The sequence below is a fragment of the Balearica regulorum genome, chromosome 1 (assembly GCF_011004875.1).
Source record: "Balearica regulorum gibbericeps isolate bBalReg1 chromosome 1, bBalReg1.pri, whole genome shotgun sequence".
NCBI lineage: Eukaryota > Metazoa > Chordata > Aves > Gruiformes > Gruidae > Balearica > Balearica regulorum.
The window spans coordinates 115,214,816-115,234,921 of record NC_046184.1 but is presented as its reverse complement, the minus strand read 5'-3'; the positions used below and the strand labels follow the sequence as shown (position 1 = coordinate 115,234,921).

The 20,106-nt window shown below is 44.0% G+C and overlaps 1 protein-coding gene across 15 annotated transcripts in view; it reads left to right on the top strand.

Moving 5' to 3' along the window:
• The window catches only part of TIAM1 (TIAM Rac1 associated GEF 1), a 190,702-nt gene that overhangs the window by 152,453 nt on the left and 18,143 nt on the right, over positions 1 to 20,106 (top strand). For 12 of the 15 annotated variants that reach the window (XM_075770505.1, XM_075770521.1, XM_075770540.1 and 9 more), the window contains 3 exons: positions 394 to 480; positions 3,833 to 4,057; positions 14,111 to 14,217. In XM_075770505.1, the coding sequence (XP_075626620.1) occupies positions 394 to 480; positions 3,833 to 4,057; positions 14,111 to 14,217 (419 nt within the window). Of the gene's footprint in view, positions 1 to 393; positions 481 to 3,832; positions 4,058 to 14,110; positions 14,218 to 16,844; positions 18,836 to 20,106 lie in introns of those variants that run through there. The other 3 variants (XM_075770580.1, XM_075770573.1, XM_075770566.1) reach the window with 2 other exon arrangements.

The window sequence follows — 20,106 nt, the reverse complement described above, 5'->3', positions numbered from 1 at the left end:
GCCATAGCTCTCCATTTCCTGGCTTTTGTCAGTTTGGGTCACAAACCACATCTCTGTGCAGCTTTTGTCTGCAAACAGCGAAACTTCTTGAAGTGACCTTTTGTGGCAAGAGAATTGGAAGTCTGTTCCAAAATTTTGCAGCTGTGGTATCCTCAAATGAAGCTGTACATGATTTCTGTATAAACTCAGAAATTCAGTTCAGGTTTTTGCTAAAGCCACTTTCATTTTTTAACTGTCTCTTTAGCTTTGTAAAGGTTTGTGGGAAAGGAGAAGGGAGGAATTCCTGACTGCTTGCTGCAGGAACAGCACAGCCTTACCTTCAGTGCATGCAGTTGTTAGGACACACTGGAAGTGGTTGGCTTTTTCTAACCGTCTCACTGGGTGTCTCCGTAGGTTTCTCTCTGTCCTCTGTGGAAGAAGAAGGGGTTCGTCGGCTGTATGTGAACGGCGTCAAAGAGACAGGCCTAGCTTTCAAGAAAGGTAAAGACTTTTTAAAGTGCTTTTGTTATTGTTTGCTTAATCCTGGTATAGACTGTGAGCTTGTTGGGATAGGAGCTTTATGAATGCACCAAAGCAGGGTCCCAGTCCAAAAGAGATCATGATCTTTTGGGAAGAATCTGAGGTACTGAATACATACCAGCTGCTCTGTTCATGGAATCAGCTATGCTGTATAGTCAACCTCTTTTAATTTTGAGTTGCTATATATGTACCAGGGTCAGCATGTCCCTTGCAGCTAGAAAGAGGAGCAGGGGCCCTCTCAAGTCAGTCACTGCAAGATAAACACATACAGTAGAAGTCATCATGGTGCTCTCTTTGTGGCTGGGATTACTGCCCCTAGTTTTGCTTCCAGCCTTTGCAGGAAGCATGACAGCACTTGGACCAGAAACCGGCAGAGATAAGGCTGCCGGGCTGGTTCCAGGGCAGAGCAGGATACGGTTTAACTGCAGCTTACCCAAGCTGAGGTCAATCCCAACGTTGCCATGCCCTTACTGCTTTTCCCATTCACCCTTCCAATGTGCTGGCACTGCTACTCATGCAGTCATGGGAGGTGCAGGTCAGGGAGCTGGGCAGTTGAAACCTGAACAGATTTTAAAATACAACATGGGGAGCATGAAGAGTGAGAAGACTCTCATCTCTTCATAACCCATCAGTGTATGCAGAGTCCTCAAAAACACCTTCAGAGTTTTCTTGGTGAGTAGTTATATGCTCTTGCAGAGCTTATTCAACAGTTAGCTGTTGCCGAAAGCAATGGGGGCTGGTCTCCCCCAAACTACTCCAGCCCTTTGCCGTGTGCTGACTCTGGCACTCTGCTGAGCCGATTCAGCTCACCATCTTGATAGAAGACTGCTGGGGCAGAAATGCATGGCTGGTTTTCTGACCTGCTAGCAAATGGAGCTGGCTTGTGTTGTAGTGAAACGAGTGGACGAAGTGACATGGTGGAGGGACAAGACTGCAGACAGAAACTGGGGGGGCAGAGGGAGCAGTTCTGGCTGTTCGCTCAGCTGTAACCTCTAACCCTAACTTAAGAAAACCCCATAGGTGGTTCTGGAGGCTGCTGTGTATGTCTACTGAGCTCAAAAAGACCACCTTTCCCTCCTCAGCCCACCTCAGCCCCATATGATTCCCTGGCTGACAGGATGGGGATCCTGCCAAAAGCCCTGAGCAGGGGCCGGCAGGCGGCTCTCTGCCAGCCTGCACCAGGGAAATAAAACTCTGTGGGCTTCTTGTGGGGAGCAAAGAGAATATTGGGGGGTGGGGAGTTTCAGCAGGGCTTCATTATTTTCCTTTTGGAAAATGTTTCTGCGACAATTTAAATGAATGCGTGAACACAGACTGCCTCCTATGGGGCTGAAAAGCTAAAACATGCTTTCAGTGATATGTTGCTTTTCATAATTGGTATAAAAATCCACTTCTGTATCAACAGTATTTGGCAGGATATTATGACAAGATACCCCTAGTTAGCAGAATGCAGGGAGGAAAACTCTCTTCCTCCTATTATTTACATTCATGTTTGCATTTGACTTCACTTCCTATAGTAAGTCTAACCAGAAGGGAGATAGTATTTAATTTTCAATGTTTTTCTCCAGTTAAAAAACTTAAGTTTTATTTTCTCCTAATAATTTTTGTGATTCGTCCTTTTATTTTTTTCTGTTGGTCTGTGTTATCTAGACTATTGTTGGAATTTGAGTTGCTTGATTGGACTAAAAAGATAGACATGATACTTTATCCCAAATGATTCAAAACAAGGATTACAAAGAGTAAATGAAGCCCCAGATACAATGTTTATGGTTCCAGGCATATTAATGTGCTACTATTATGACATGGCATCACTAAGTAGAATAAATGAAATAATGCGAAATGCTTGACTTGCCTTGTTTTGTCCTTGTTTCAAATATGATTTTATGGTCCATTTACTTTGTAGCTGTTCTATCTAGTTCATTTTATTCTCTCTGAAACTGCATGCCACACTACAATTTATGGACGCAATTACATGCATTTAGAAAGATCTCAATTTTCCTAAAGAAGACTGAAGCTCTTTAGCCTCCTCCCTTTCACATTTCTTTCTTGAATGCGGGTAGGTAACCTGTTTCCTGGAGGATGCAGCTGAGCTTTGCTTGCAGCTCAGGCTCATCGAGTCAGGCCTTTCATCTGGGCTAAAGGGTGGGGAGACTCGTCCTTTGCATGATCACCCAGCCAGAGGACTGCACGGCACAAGGGCAGCTCACCTCCACAGAGCAGCTCTTTCGACCCTGTAAATTCCCACTTTCATCCCAGGACAGTGACCGAGATGCTGCAGCAGTCCCATTGGCAGATTGGTGGCCGTTGCAGAATATGTGTTCCCACGGGCAGTGCCCAGGGGGGACCCCAGCATCACCCTCAAATGGAGACCAAAGCTGCAGCAGCAGGAGCAGCTCTGACTATCGGGCCTGTCAGTATCAGCATGCCCTGGTGCGCTGCTGCCTGCCCGACCCTGAAGATTATTTGGGGTTAAACCCTGGTCCAGCTCGCTGTTGTTAGTTGGCGAGCAGGGCCAGCTGGCTGAGGGGAAGGTCAGGTTTCCTGCGGCACCTCAGAGGACTGCATGTTGTCTGTCGGCATCGCTGCGTTGCCCCTGAAGTAAGCGGGAGTCAGTTGTTCCCTCTGCAGATCCCCTTTTCCCTTGGGTGCTGGTGCTATAAATAGCTCCTGAAATCAGATTGAAAAAAACCCCATGACTAACTTACCAAGCACTAAAATTTGCCTTTTGAAGATCTATGTGCTAGCACGTGATTCAGACAAGGCCAGAGAGGAGGCTATCTGAATTCCTATACCATATGCCCCGGCTGAGTGGGAAACGTTTTTTCTCCTCCTAGGTATATGGGTAGGTGACCACTTCAAATAAAAGCCTTCACTTACATGGAAAGTTAGAAGCAAGAATCAGGCCAGCCAAGCTACTCCATCCTTGCCCCATCCTGTGTGCAGTGCCTCAGAAGTCTGACTCTGTCCTTCAGTATATATTTATTTACGAGCAATGTGTTGTGTAGGGTGGCTTGCTGTATGGTGGCTGTTCCCTCGCAGAGTGATGTGAAGAAAAAGGGGTATCTTGTTGCTGGTACGTTGTGAGGGACTTCCTGGGCACCACGCTCTTAGGGGTGGTACTGGAGTATCAGCCTGACAATAGATCTCGCAAAAGGCCATCACATTTCAATATCATTTGTGGTCATTAATGTTTACTGTATGTCTAGACATCATGCTGTCTGGCACTTCATAAACACCTGGCTGAGCTCCTTGAAGTCTGTAGGTAACAGAAACGTTACTGTGCAAGTCTTACCTGTTCCTTTCTGCGTTGCAGGCCTGAAAGCTGGCGATGAAATTGTAGAGATTAACAAGAAAGCTGCTGAGGATCTGGACTCAGCTTTGCTGAAAGATGCCCTTGTTCAGCCTTCACTGTGTCTTACCGTGCGCACCTATCCTGAGATAGAAGAAGGGCAGAAACTGATGCAGCCACCACCACGTCGCTTGGAAAACCCATCTGACTCGAGTGACAGTACGCTGGCATTTGCTGGGAGCAACCAAGGTATTGGGCTCAATGTAGAAGTTACCAGGAGAAGGATTCACGCTTACAACGTGCTGGTGTAACCCCATTGATCCCTGCATGCAACTTCCATGGTGGAAATGAGAGGAATTACAGTCTGAATGTGCTGGGCAGATAATATGTGGGAGCTCTGAAAGCTGTAAGGTATAATCTGTGGCAGCAGTGAAGGATGACTGTGAACACGGTTAGGCTGTGAAACGTCTGTCATCACCAAATGCACGTCACGTCATCTAGCTGTGCCTCCAGGGAGTTGCGGAACTGATTGCTCACTTCTGGGCTGCTCAGGAGGTGCCTTTACCTCTGGATTTGCCCACAGGATATATGTATGGCAGGGAAGGAAGAGGGGGTAAGCATTAGCCCTCTCTGGGATTAGCCAGGAGCAGAGAAGCCCTGTGTGTTTGATGAGATGCAGAAATAACTCACAAGGCTAGTTGAAAACACCTAAAGGCGTAGGGGTTGACATTACAGCCAAACATATCTAACTGGTCCCGCAGCACAGTGCGGTAGGAAGGGGCATTCCTGCCCACCACGCTACCCTGTTCGGAGAACTGAACTGGCAGAAAATTAATCCATGGCAATGGGAATAGTTTGCCACTAGTTTAACTTCCTGAACCGGCTGAGGACAAGCACCCGTGCTGGGATAAGAGGAATGGCTGCAGAAGGGCAGGAGTGCCTCCTTGGTGGTTGCTGCCCATTACCTCTGTAAGACAAGTGCTGGGAATTGCACTGGGATGTCAGGAAAGCTCCTGCACCATGTCTCCTCTTGCTTGCTTAGTCAGGGCTAACTTGCTGGCTTCTAAATGCCCACTGTACTTGAAAACAGAAGAGGATACTGGATGCACCTGCTTGCTTTAGTTTTTCAGAATAATTTAAAATACAGGAAAAATGAATGGAATGGCCAAATAGAAGTAGTTTCTAGATAATCAAAACTACTCTGAGCTGAGGTAAATTTTGATTTCCAGTCAAAAGTAAAAGGTGTCTGAATATGTCAGAATACTTTGTTTTCTCCCCAAAGTAAAGGTTTCAGAAATGTCAAAATAATTGTTTTGACAACTATGAATCGGTTTTGTTTTGGGCATTTGGAATAAAAAGCTGGAGTGGAAGGGGAGCTGTTAATGCACTTCACTGGGGTCAAAGTCAGCCTTCTCCCAGGACATGTCTGTCCGATTGCTGCTACTCGATGTAGGGGCTCCTGGGATGAGTCTGGGTGCAGACTGGAGCTAACCCAAGAGCAGTGTGAGCACATTAACATGATGCTGAGCTGGAGGAAATGAGCCGCAGTGAAAGATAGTTTGCTTGGGCTCAGGACCAAGCTGACTCATCTCTGCCTGCAAAAGCTCAGGGAGGTACAGCCTGCCTTTCAACGTTTCTGGATGCTGCTCTGGTTTTGCTTAAAATATTTACTGAAAGTGATCTAGAAAAAATGTCATTGTTCACGTGATGGGAACACGTAGTGGGGAAAGGGAAAGCTGGACCCCTGCTCAGACTTTGGGGAGTGTGATATTTATAGCAAGTGGAATAGCATGAACAAGAAAGCTTAGAAACAGCTTATTGCAAAAATCTCTGAGGGGCTGATAAAGCAGCCTCACGTAAGATATGGGATAAACCCCCAAGGGCAGTTAAAATTAAACATTTTCAGAAGGACATTTTTCCCTTTTAATTTTCATTGAACTTTTCCCAGTTAGGCTTTTGTGTTGAAAAATCGAGCTCATCTTGTACATTTTTATAGCTGGCCACAAGATGCCCCCATTTCCTACTTAACACCAACTCTTCACGGGCCCCTTCCTTTTGTCCTTGCCTGTGCCTCTTCCCTGACACCCCAAGTGCTGAGTCCTCATACCCCAACTTTTCACTGAAGTGAGTGTCTGCCCTGGGTGCAAAGAATTGGCAACTGGGACTTTTGTATTTGTGCAACACAAGTGATTTCTAAGGCAGAGCAGTCACATTTCATAACACGGGGTCTCAACAGCTGGTCTCACCGAGCAGTTTCTCTGCCACTGTCAATTCTCTGCATCATTATTTTGAGGGTCTCCGAGGGGTTCTTTTTCTTGCTGGGGGTGAGAGAGTGCACAGTTTGCCAACTGTGTCTGAAGAGCCTAACATTTGCCTTTTTACATTGTCCAGTGATAACACCGTGTGCACCACATGAAATTAAGACGTAGGACATGGCTGATGGACATGTCACAGCAAAATCAGACCTCCCACCTCTGCTGCTTTGTAGACACGACTTCCTTGGTGCTGCTCCCAACTCGAGTCATGTCTATCCTCCTTTTTGAGCTTCTCCCAAGCTGGGTTTTTGTGGTTATTTGCAGTGGTGTGGAATGGCTGCCTGTTTTTCCATGTCCTGCAGTGAGCATGTGAACTGTCTGGTGGGCCAAAGCACCTGCTTCTCAAACAGCTCCCCAGGACCAGAGCTAAGCTTCGGGGCTTCCTTTTCCCTTCAGATTTCTCTCGGTACAGCTGCCCATGACTTTTGGTGTGCTATAGTCAGATTCTTTGCTCTTTATTTCATACGACAGGCGGCACACGAGCTGGAGCTCTCTTGACATTTGCTTTCCATCAAAACATAGCAGACGTTGAGATAGGAATCACCTTCATTCCACCTCACAGAGGGAGGAATACTTCTTTAAACATCAGAAGCAACACAATAGCTCATCAGCAGATGTGCAGGTGTCTGACAGCTTCTGAAAGTGCCATAAGAAACACGCCTCTGAAGAACGATGTTAAGACAGTGTTTAAAGCTAAACAATGCTGATGCGCTAATTTGGGATAACAGCCTGAGCTGGGAGTGAAATCAAGGATCTGCACCCAAGTGTGCGATTGGGAGGCAGGTATTTTGATCTTCCCCGTCAATTTCTCTCTATTTTGGTGTTTGTAGAACATAATGTTTTACTAAAGCCTTTCTTCTTGTGGCCCGGTGCTTTTTCAGAGATTTGTTACCTAAAACGAGATCCATGAGAAATTTTAAAAAGAGGTACGTGCTTTTATTTGGGAGATTGTGGCTGTATCTTAGATTTTTGGTCTCAGCTCCACAGCTTCTTGTAGAAAGCAGTCAAGTATGAAATACCCACTGACCCATTTATGTGTGCCCTTGTTGATTACTGGCGGTTTGGCTCGCTAGGCAAATCAGCTCAGTGATTTCTGTTGTATGCTTTATTTATAGCATGCAGATTTTTTCTTAGGTCCTGAAGTAGTGTAGCCCCCTCCTTTTCAAGAGGGGGCTGAAACATTACTAGGTCAGAATGCCAGCAGGTATAAATCACCTGTATGCACGTTCTCCAGAAATTCAGGGTCTGGTTGAATGATCACGCTGATGTCTTATCATTATCTTTTTCACTGGCAATTCTTCATCGGCTATGAAGGCAGCAAAGGGTAGAGTTTCTGTGTGAGGCAAATCATATTGTGTGTTTTCAACAGAAAGATGCCGTGTTACTTTTTTTTTTAAGGAAGCTTTCCTAATGCCTTATTACTCTGTGGGAGGTCTTCCAGGAGCAACGCGGGGCTGTGTTTCTGGGAGCTGACCTCCCTGAAGTGACTGCCAGTGCTCCTGTTAAATACGTTGTCTCTTACAGCTGTTTCATTATCTGGAACTATCTTGTATATATTCAGGTTGGGGCTCAAGCTGCAAAGCAGCGCTGTGGCAGCAGTTACTTCATTGTGTTTACTTAACAGGTTATTCTTGAAATGATCTTGGATTTTATATCTCTTAATTGATGTGGAAAATACCATCTTGGGTATGATATATACTTTCCCCTAGGAATTCGTGCTGCATCAGGCTTGCAGAGCCACAAGTTTTGTTCCTTTCATCTATTATTGTTTTTCCTGGCTTTCAGTCTTCTCTCCTCTTAATGCAGTCTGCATAAATCTGGTTGAGGAGGACTAGCTCTCATTCTGTCTGGAGCCCCGCAGCATGTTTTTCTTATTGCCTAGAAGGATCAGTGAGAGCTGTCTCCCCTCCCCACGAGGAGTGTTTTGTCTCCCCAACCTGCTCCACTCAGTCCAGGGAATGAGAGCCTGAAAGCTGGAAACACAGCCTCGCATCTCTCCAAAATCATAAAGGAAATATTTTGGTTTTAGAAGGGGATTTGGGATTTGGAAATGGGAGTGGGGAGCCGTATCCATATTTGTTTTTGGTCTCCCCACAATTCACTACCTTTTTTTTACTCTAGGGTAGCGTTTCTGAGGTTTAGGCTTTGCATGCTCCTGTATTTTGGAGACCTCTAGCATGAGGGATAACTCTGCAGGGATAACTGAGAGCCATATAAGTCACTGTGCAGAATATATAAATGATAAAAAAGAAAGTACACCCTTGTTTTGAATAGGTATATTAATCTTCTAGATATGAAGCAGGTAGGTATTTTTAAGGAATCTTATTATTTTGTCATTCCAAAAGCAGAACCAGAGGGTGAAGTTAACACACACTCTAAAGACAATGATATAAAACCAAAACAAACTTGCACTATAAGAATGGCCATTATTTTTCATTCCATCCTCATCCTGTCACAGGTCCCCTCAGGCTAATTAATTTGGATTTCAGAACAAGCTGAGACTAACAGTAACCTTAATTTCTTCAGGGTTATTTTCCTGAGGCAGACGACTAATTTCATACCTTTTGTAGCATGTTAAAAAAGTATTGTTAGCAATTTAACAATTCCAGGGGCATTTACTGAAGCAGCAATCTGAGGGTCTTGCATATAGTCAGAGACATGCAGAACTGTTCTTCCTGAGCTCTATTTTCTAAGAGCTTAAAAGCCGAAGCTCAAGGATGCCACTTCAGTCAGAGCTGTGTTCAGAGGTCTCACTCCTGGCTTTTCTAAAGACTGCCAGAGCAGCTGTTGAAATAAGCAGCGTGGCTATTAACACGTTCGTTTTTGCATTGTGGCTTTGGTTTTCTGACACTTCCAATTTAGCTGCAGTAAGCATACCTGTTCCCTGACTTGCGGATTTCTAATCTTAATATTCTTGCTGCGTTGCCGCTCCCCCTGCCGGCTCCGTGAGCCCGAGGCTGCAGCACTGTACTTGCAGAAGCAAAGGTTGTTTTTTCTGATGGCAGTGTCCCTGGTTTCCAAGATCCCTGAGGACATGCTTCATTTTTATGTCTGTGAAAACTCCTGTTTATTCCAAAGGGGCTACTTGAGCATATTACAAGTGTTTGACTAGCTGCCTGACCTGGGGAAAGTGAAAAGTGGCCACGGTACAGTTGGTACGGGGGAGGATTCATTGAATCTGTGCTTTTCCCAAGAAAAGTGAATGAATTGAATGACATTCAGCATAGATTTTTCTATACTTGTGCAATTTATTACCTAGTTGAAATGGAAGGGGAAACAATAGAGTTCTTTCTGAAGAAAAGAGATTTATGGGGCTTGTTCTGTAGCTCTCCAGGAAAGTTTGGTCATGTGGTTGACTGTAACTGTGATAGTTGTAGCTGGGTTTCATGGGTCTTTGGAGAGGTTATCAACTCTGTGGGTCTTCCCAATGGGACAGAATACCCCAATGTAAAATTATGTTTTCTTCTTTTATGTTTCAGTGTTTCAAAGCTAACCAGAATTCTTCTAAAAAAGTAAAAAAATGCATGCTTACCTTTTTTATTGTAGATTTATAGGTGAAATTTTGTCTCAAATAAAAATTTAATCTGAGAGAGAGTTCCCTAACAATTTGTATTAAAATTGTTAGTTTATGACAGATTCTCTTTTGAAAGGTACTCCATTGTCATAATAGGGCCATTCACCAGCAGCATTTAGAAATGACACTTTCTGGTTTAGGAAGTTGCTGTTCAACTGTCAAAGTAAGTGATATCCTTTTCTTTTGAGACAACAGTCAAACATCAGCCACCGAAAGCACTTGGCCGCTGTAGAGTCCACAGCACTTCTCGCAGGAGCCCAGACACCCGAGCATCTTGGCTGGGATTCAGCTGGAGTAGTCACATTCTGCCCCGTCCATATTTCTTCCGCGGTTTCAGCTCGGATGGAGGTCACTCCTTATTTCCCTCTGACGTGGGATTAAGCGTAGTGATAAAGCAATCGCTGTGCTTGGCTTCCAATATCGTTGAGGTTCATCGGTGAAAGAAAGATGGAGGAGCACGACGCACCTTTTGCAGGGAGGGAGCGGTGGCAGGCAGGCAGGGAAGGACACCGGGCCGAGCTCGTCGGTCCCTGAGACTTGCTGGCTGGCTGCAGCAGTCCCTGAGCTCTGCCTCCGACACAAGGCAAGGTGGTGTGTGGGGCGCTGGTATGTTCAAAACAACCTGCTTAGGAGACTGAGGCACCTTAAAGTTACAAACCAGAGCTTTTAACCATCTGAGCCTGTTGTTGCTTCTGGCCCACAGCGTGTAACATGCTGGCAGATGGCTGCCTTTGCCAGCACTTCCCCGTTGCTGCCACTGAGAGGACTAAATTCAGTATTGCCTGTTCCACATACGTAGGAATAAGGTATTGAGATGTGGGGTTTTCTGATTTGTATGCTGCTTTTTATGTTAGTAGGATGTGCACTTCTGAGCTTTGCACCACAGCTGACAGAGCTTGGCTAGGAATATTTATTTCCACTGCATTAAAAAAATATATAATCTGGCACCAAGAAGCAGGCTTTTAGAGCAGTACCAAATATCATGGAAGTCTCATTAACATCTTGAGCGACAGCAAATCTGCAAATTGGAAGCAGCAGCTGTGGAAAATTTTAGCCAAGTGTTGGCATGGTGCTTAAGCTTTACGTGATTCTCCAGGCCTTTAAGCCCCAGCACCTTTCCTCCAGTGATATAAGACTTCCTTTTATTTTGTTAGTTCTACCCATAAGTAGGAGTTATTTAATGGGCATCAGTCATAATGTCACGGATATTACACTGCTGAGGCAACTTGGGAGCTTGTGTGACCTCCATCTGTGCTGGTGGCCACATGGATTTGATCCCCGTTTCCTGCTGCTTTTTGGATTTCCCTTTCTAATTCCTTAATGTCAAGCGAAGCCCATGCGTTACCGTCCCTAGCGAATGTTAGCGGTTGGGCAGTGTTGAGATGCTGCAGAAGGAAATGAGCACATTGTCCTCAAAGCTCCTTGCAGAGCTAAATAAAGATTTACAGGGCAAAAATAAAATGATGTAATGAACCTGACAGAAATGGGACGGTAACTGGAAGGTATGAAAAGGCAGGAATGTGCGGCGTTATTGAACTGATTGCCTCCGTTTAACAACCGGCAGATAAACCTGCTAAAGTTGACATTGGCTTTGGCAGCTGAAGACGTTAGAAATACCCTGAGCACATGTACTGTGTGACTGCTCATTAAGGCGTAAGTGAAAGATTGCTGTCTACTGGGTAAAAGTGTTTATACTGCAGGAAACAGATTAAGTGGTGTTTTAATATACAGGAAAAGAAAAAGTAGTAGCTTAAAAGCAAAACCCAAAACCCCCAAACAAACATTATTTGCCTTGGCTTGGGGTGAGAAACAGCTGTAAGATGTATTTCACACAGCTTATAATGGGAAATTAATTGCAGTGAAAAAACACAGACTACTCAAACTATGACACATAGCACATTTTTTCTCTTTTTTAATGGATAGCTTAAGAGTTTTAAGAATTTTTTCACACATTAATAGAAAGACGAGAAAGCTGATAGTTCAAGTTGATCAAATCTGGGCAAGGCTCAGAAAACCTGACTTACAGAAAAAACACTTCTTCAAATAGATTTTGTGTTGCCAAACAACCCCCACAGGCACATCTTTTTCAAAGGTAAACCTTATATTTTCAGAAGAGAAGTATGTCTTCCAGAAGCTGAGCTGTGAACTACCTTTTATGTCCTTTCAATTTCATTTGATGTCCGATTTATCTCCATCCCAGTATGCAGAATATGTTCTGAATTTATTTCTGATTTCTGAATTCCAATTTTTCCAAATTATTTCCAGACTCAATAAAGTGGAAATCTTGTACAGTCGTGCAAATCGTTTTTGGTAACGGTGGCTGAAAGCTTGCAAGAACAGCAGCTGAAAGCTGGGTACTGAGGAGCCCAAACCTGGATCTCCATCCTCAGTCTTGATGTAGAGAACCATACCTAGGATGTGTTTGCGCACCAGCATTGTGCGTTAACATAAAACTCCTTGAAGGAAGGGCAGTGGCTTTTCAGTTGCAGCAAAGGGGCAGCAGAATTTTTCTTATTCATTTAGGAAACATATTTCTTACAGGCTATCATTTCTCTGTCATGAAATATATTTCATTCCAGTATAAATATAAACAAATATACTAGATGTGTGTAATCAGGGTTTGTTTTTTTTTCCAAATCCCTTGAATTTAAAGCAGAATGCCATTTTATCTGAATTAAAAAGACCATCCACGCTATTATAGCCTTTTTGGCCAAACCACACAGTGTTTAACTGAAATATATCAGTATAACAGCTGTGTGTTATCATCACTGTGGCCTTTTTACTCACAGCATTGCTATCTAGCCAAATGCTCCTTATAGACAAATATACGTGACTTACCTAAATGGAAATGTCTAATTGAAAAATAGCAAGTAACATGAGAGCCAGCATGGGACTAACATAGAAATGGTGCTGCATCTGATGTGCTAAATCACTGTTAATCTTTGTAAAACGTCCATGTTTCAACCTGGTAGTGAATAGGAGGGGATGGCTGCTGGACCATTGGCTCCCAGCAATATGATAGCGTGCTGTTGGGCTGGTCCTATTTGTAGGGCTAGCAAACAAAAAAACCCCAACACATTGGTTTGAAGAAAATTCTGCTCTGCTACAGAAAATTGTCAGTTTTCCACAAAAATGTTTAAATGCTCCATACGACCAATACAACCAAAGATTATGGTAATATAGTCTGTTAAGTCTTGAGTTTTAAAAAGCAGGGATTTCCTCTGTTACTGCATCCATTGAACTTTGATTATGTTTTTCTGCATTACCTGAAGAATAAATGGAATAAAAGGTATGATCCCTGGTGGGACATTCACTATCCTATTCGTGTGACAGGATGCAGGCAGAGATGCGTTCTCAGAAACCACCCTTCCCCATCCAGCTTCAGAAGTGGCATGGCAGAAAAAATCTCATCCTTGTGTCGTTGAGGGGAAAGAGAAAAGGAGTTAGTCTCTGGAGTCAGTGGCTGTAAACTATCTTTTTATGCTGGCTTGAAGGTCAATTGAGGCATGCAGGAGTTTTCTGGAAGAGTTGAGTCCATCACTGGTCATTATAATTTGCCATTGCTAGAAATTGAATGTATATGAAATCCATTTTTCTGTGGAGACTGGCTAAGTTGTAGTAATACTGCTTCTTACAGCTATTTGAGTCAGAGGATGGGATCCCCCCAAAAGTTATTTGTGCACAGAGCTCTCAGGCTGGGATTAGCTCTCTTCTTTCGTCACTTGCAGGCAATTCATCATTTACTTACAAGAAGTCGCAAAGGAGTTATTAGCTGTATCAACGACATAGTCTCCAGAAGAGTGCTGAGGCGTAGGGGTGCATAGTTGTTGCCATGTACTGATGGAAATGAAAGTTCATTTTCAGTTAATGTAATAGACTCCTAAAAACTGCTAAACCCGGGTTTGTTTCCTTAAAAATCAACATTGAAACTCAGTAGTGGGTGTGTTAGGCCAAAACCACAAGCAATTTAAAATCATCACATTCAACTTAACTCGGAGGAAGGGCTGACCAAGACTTGCTTCTTGGCATGGCCTGCCCGTTCACATGCTGCTGTTTCCATTTGAAACCACTGAAGTGTAAAGGTAGGCAATTGCTCGCCAGCCAAGAAATTAATACTAAACGTAAGAATTTCAATGTAGCGTTTTAGCCTTATCTCTGAATCGGCTTTTGTAGTTTCCAAATAAATAGTGTGTCTGGCCATAGCCTGTTTATTTTTACACCTGTAGTTAAACCTGTCCTGCTGTAAACCGAGGTAGTCCTCTGAGGTCATCGAGTGCCTCTGGCATAGTGTCTTGTTGGCATGTGTGTGCGTGCAGGATGGGGCCTGGTCCTCCATGGCAACTCCATGTCTGCACCCAGCTTTTTGAATTTTTGGAAGTTATGGTTGGATTTTCACACGCATCTCAATTTCAGCAGGGCACTCGCTTTGCGGCGACCCGGACGGCTCTGTTGAGACAGCTCCAGAGGAGGCAGAAGCGCAAGACTTGGAGTCATCTGATGAGGCCGATAAGATGAGCAAGGTGAGAAAGTTTCATTTTCACATGAGAAGGAGCGAAAGCACAGTAGAGTCGCTGCTGATGTGCTGGCTTCACAGCTGCACACAATTAGAGCATCTTTCCTGTTAATCTTACTTTTAAGGTGTTTACGGAAGATACTGAATGTAACAAATTACAGCTTTGATTATGGCACATCACTACCTCCTAAGCAAGACTTGTGCCGTTTTTCCAGAGTTGGTTCACATCTTCAGTATCTTGTGATAATATTCCCATATAGTTTTTAAATGGGCTGCTTTATCACCTCCTTCACCAGAGCAGGTCAGTTAAACCAAAAAAATCAGGTGCATTATTATGATTTCTTACTCTTTCTTGTTTTCTAGGCATAGGAAGAATATAAGTTAAACAGCATTTCCTTAAATCAATAGCATAGCACACATGGTATTTTTTAAATGCAAGGTAATTATAGCCAATCTACCTTAAATTGAAGCAAAACTTTCCAATTATAGCTAAGAGGTTGTGCAAATGGATTGCTAATTGTCATCTATTAAGGGATGGGTTTCACAGTGGTTGGTAGTTTGGCTTGCTCTGGTGCTGGGGAGCTTTACACAACGTTAGGTGTGATGATGAGTGGCTTTTGAGGCAGAATCAGGTGAGATTATTTTAAGGACACTGATTGCTTTTAGGTATTAGTTGCATAGGTGATGGTGAGGTTATACAGCTATTTTTCTATAGAATTAATGATCTAATGAGAATCAGATCTCACTTTGCGCTTATGTACAGGTGTGTTTTTTCTCAGCTCTTGTTTTAACTAAAATGTGTTATAGTGAGCTCTGAGCTGGTCCCTGTGCTATTCTACTTGTCATTGTAGCAAAAGGAAGGAAAAGACCTTGGCCTCTTGTTTCCTGATCTCTTATGTCATGCTAGCCTGTAGTTTTGCCTTTGATAGCCAGACAGTGGAAGTCAGATAAGAGAAAACATTCCTATGCATGAAATATATGCAGAGCTTGCATGCAGAGAAGGTGATTACTCGTACAGTTTGTTTCCAGGTTTTATTACTGAACTTTTTCTTGTAAGTACAAAGAATTTCTTCTTCAGTAAGTGGAAGTGTTTGTTGATACTTTGGGATTTTTAACTGTAAATATATGGGATTTTCGTATGCTCTGAAAAGAGTCTCTTCTGTTAAACGCTGAAGCTGTGGAAGAGCACCGAGCATAACACATAGCTGCTTGGGGAATAAAGGTTCTTGCTGTGTTTTCCATAGCTATTTCTGAACTGAGCAACAGGCTGTGGGGTTCCATTTTGCGTCCTGCCTCCTGGATTTCCAGAGCTGTAATTGCCTGAAGCAAGGCGTAAGGATTACATGATTAGCCCTGTGGCTCAGCAGATTTAGTTAAACTGAGAAATGTGCGTTAGCAGCTCTAATGCTTAATATTTGTATATTGGAAGAGTAATTTGTAACTCTAACAAGTCTCTCCTTCCAAGGAGAGGAACATCTGTCTTTCTGTAAATGTTGATGTCAGTGCATGTTTTGTTTCAAAATTCAGAAATATGTCTTGTTTTGTTTGTGTGATATAGAGGGGAGTGAAGCATTTTACTTCCCATTCTGTTATAGGACAAACTACCTGAAATGGTCTTCCACAAAAAAAGAAGGACATGTGTACATATAGTACCTATACAATGTGGTCAGTTTGGCAAACTCACAAATGCCGCTGTCCCTGTTTGCATAGAAGAGCTCTGTATTCAGTGGGCTTTCTTTGTGCTTACTCTCTAACAAAAGCTACAGAAACCCCTAAATTATTCTGCAATGCCTATAGATAATTCCAGTATACGGTAGAGGGCAGGGAAAAAAGCTCAATCAACAGGAGGGTTTTCCTAATCCCTTTGCTTGTCTGTGTGCCTGGGAAAGCTGATCTGCGTGGGGAGTAAGGAATCTGCAACACCTGTTTTTCCATGGAAAGTCACCACCCGGCTGGTATGGTGAGGAAAAAAGCAAAGGTGTTTTCCTGTCCATGCACTGCCACACATTTCCATGCTCCTAGGATTATGGAGCAGAAGATTAAGCTGATGTCCTCAGTGCTGTTTTACAGGGGTTATTTTTGAACGTGGAAAGTGAAATGCTCTGCCCTTGTACCACCAGGAGGGGCATGTTCCCCTCTATCGCCATTACTGCCACAGCTTCCAGTCTCCCTCGGGTGGTGGAGTTCAAGGGAGGCTTTCTCCTCGGCAAAAGCAGGGCAGGTGCACTCTTACCTGTTCACTGCCGGGTGGCAGAGGAAATCCATTTTAACTATGCTGGAGCCTCACAGCTAAATGCAGAGTTCCCCTTCTTTCAGCACAGATACAGCATTAGCAGCTGAAGATCCGAAAATAGCATTTGGGTTGTCTTTTGCCTTGCGATAGCACGATCCTGAGGCAGGGCTTAATCCTGCAAACACCACCGCTCGGTGCCGTGGTGCTGGCGGTCTGCTGATACCCGCAGAGCGCTGCAGAGGAGGAGACCTCCGAGCTTCTCTGAGGAAACTTCCCAGCTCTCCAGGCAGCAAAATGATCCTAGGGGAGAGTTAATAATTCATGGGAAAAGGAGAGGAACTCAGTGCCGCGACTCTCCTTCTTCTGCTCTTGTAGCACAGGCCAGGTAGGCTTTTCATGAAGGTAAGCTGTCTGAAATCCTACCAAAAGCTGAACTGGGGTCCCTTCTGACTTACCTCTAACTTTCTTGTGTAGGTCATAGGTGGATGCACAATGCAGGAGGTACTTGAATGTGTCTTCCCTCCTCCTCCATCCCAGCTGTCTGTTTCCCTTCCCCCAGCCCAGCATGTGTGCACGTGGGTGTGTGTTTACTTAGTAGTGGTGCATTTGTTTCTTAATCTGCAAAAGCCTCCAAGCTGTTGATGGTGGTGAAGGATTTGGAGGGTACACCAGTAGTTGTGAGGATTCCTGCCGTTTCTGAAAATCTTATGTTCTGTATATCCTAAAGACCTGATAACGTAGCATTTACTTCTCCATCACTAGTGTCAAGGGACTCATTATAATGAGCAAAAATGAGATGTCTGTAAAACTATTCAGATAAAATAGTAGAAACGCGTTTCCAGGGTGGGTTAAGGAATTGGCAGTGCAGTGGTACGGGATAGCTGTTGTTCTCTGGACTTGCTCCCTATCTGGTTTCATGATGCCTTCCCTGAGTCATCCAGACCTCTTAGATACAGTATCTCGTGGGTTGAAATCTCTGTAAACAGTAACAAGCAGGTATGCTTTCTGGGTGCAACTCTTTGCTTTTAAGCTATGCAACTGGCAGTGGCCTGAATTGTGCTCCCAGTTGCTTCTGCTCTGGGGTGGGCTCCTGACTTTCCTTTCTCTCCCCATTTCATGTGGGAGCCAAGAGGAGAGAACTGGGAGGGAGAGGAGCGGGGGAAAGGAACGCCTGCTCTCTGCCACCTCTTCAGGCTTGCTTTCGTCTAGCAGGTGAATTCAAATTTCTGGCTGTTTATGAAATCTGGGTGACAGCCCTGTCAGTCTCCAGTTCAACAGAATATTGGGAACATTTCATACCAAAGTAATTTCTGAAATGGTTTCTTGCCTCTGTTTTGGCCTTTTAAATACTGTAGAATAAATTGACATTCGAAGAGGTACCCTAAAAACTGAGTGTATATGTGAGGTCTTAATATTGCAGGTTACGAAAGGCTAAGACAGCTGTTGTGTTACATCTCAAGATCAGTCCTTGTGCATATTTTTTCCTGTTATGCTCCTTTGAATTTAATTGGGGATGTGTTTTTAAAACTGTCATCGGTTAAAATATTGCAGGATGCTCATTTCCCCCTGTTTCTAATTAAAGACCGCCTCCTGAAATAAAAGCTAATTACCTTGCAGCACTTGTGCTTGGGGGAGCGTGCTGTAATGGGCTGTGTGCATACATGCTTATACCATTTAGAGGTATTTTTTCCAGAGAAAATAGGTCATCTTCTCTCTGCAGCATTATTCAAGACCACAATTAAGTCTCAAAACCTTCAACGTGTTGCAATAGATGTGAAAGGATTAAAACAGGGATTTGAGGGGTAGGTTTTCCAGTAGCGTAACTGCCTTTTGAAAGTTCTTTTAATTCTGTGCGTCTGTCCCTTCAGATGTTTAATATTCTTCAGCAGTGCTGTTCGTAGCCAATCGGCTCATGCTCAGCCACAGGCAACAGACATTTATATTCCCGGGCTGCCTTCACCTCTGCTTTGCTGCATTTCAGCCTCTCTGCTGAAGTTTTCCTCTTAACGAGTCTATGAAAAGCGGCGTTGAGTTCTCAGCTTCGACTGGGAGCTGGCTATTAATTCCAGCTGATGTGAGTGAACGAGGACGGCGGCAAATGACACATGCAGAAAGGCTTTGCTTAGAGAAATATGGTCACTGCCCTTCCTTATTAAAATGCAGTTGTCTTCTGCGTTGCATGCCAAGTAAGCAGCACGGAGTATCTGTCTGGAGTGGGAAAACCTTTCAGACCAGCTGAATATGTGGAGAACTGGGATTTTCCTCCTAGATGAGTGACAGCTCTGGCAATACCGCCTTTCCAGCGATGTCGGCTCTTTGGAGAGTTAACCGTAAACTCAGGAATGAAAGCGCTGGGAGAGCTGGCGACTCTCTGTACCGTATGCTGTATTTGGTGAGCAGATCTACTGTGCAATGCAACTAGTCTAAGTAATTAGCAGTTAAACGAATTTTCATGCTGTTTTAATTTTCAGGTTGTAAATTCAAGGCTGAGCTGTAACATATATACCATGTAGAGGCTTTTTGTTATTGTGCAATGTTGTTAGCGGTCCTGGCAATGCATGAAAGGATGCAATTTGCCTGAGTTTTGTTTGGGAGATCAGTACTGCTTAGAGTTTGCCGTCCCTGGCGGAACAGAGGTGCTGCGTGCCATTCAAGGGGGCAATCTGCCTGATGCCTGGGCACCCGTGTGCCTTTATATGGTAAGCGCAAGAGGAAATGGCACTCCGCTTTCAAAACTATAGGGCAGGTAGCCAAAACTCTCCACTGTGGGCAGCATCAGCACACTTGATGAGTTTAAAGACTTGCTCCTCCTGCATGGGAAGGATGTGAGCTTAGCTCCTCTGCTGAGTCCCCTGCAGAGGAGGGGTTAATGTACTTGCAAAGTAAACTTTGCTTTACAGCCCAGTTGTGCCAGCCCTCCATCTCATTTTTAGGTTGCTAGATGGGATTGCCTGCAGAATAGATGCTGTAATTCTCCTAGAGAAGTCCTGGGTCAGTGCTATCATTGTCACAGCTGGCAAACAGAGCTGGTACTGGGAGATAAAAGGATCTGTTTGTTCCAGACCTTCCCTACTCTATCCACTTTCCGTAGGAAAATGGGGACAGAGAGGCTTTTGTTGATATTGTTTGAGAGTTTTTAACAAAATAGCTGTGTTCTGAACCTCCCTGGGTACAATATGCATCTGCTTTCTGTCTAGATATTTTTATTTTTTTAAAGCAAATATTTCTGAACGTAATCCTGTCTACCTTATGAAACAAGATGGTATGTTCAATGAACAAGCAAGAGAATAGGTTTGTGAATATTACTGTGCTTGAGACTTTGTCTGTCCAAAGAGTATCGGGTGAGTGATCCTTGGGAAACAGGTAAAAAGACGTGAGGCAGGGCAGTGGGAGGCAGAGCTGGGTTGCTGCTGGCTGGAGCTGGGCATGGCTGAAGTCAGCGAGCGGTTTATTAAGTGTGCACAAGTGGAGATAAGGATTGTAAGTCTTCTACACTTCCTTTTTGGCATATGGGTGTAACTATTTGTTCTGGGGCAGACTGTGTGCCTGTATGACAGTTATCCAATTTTCGACTGCTTGTTAGTGTTTAGCTGGTGTTTCATGGTGTAAGTGGATTTTAGCGCTCTCTTTCTGGGTGACCCATCTTTCCCTGCGACTTAGTGC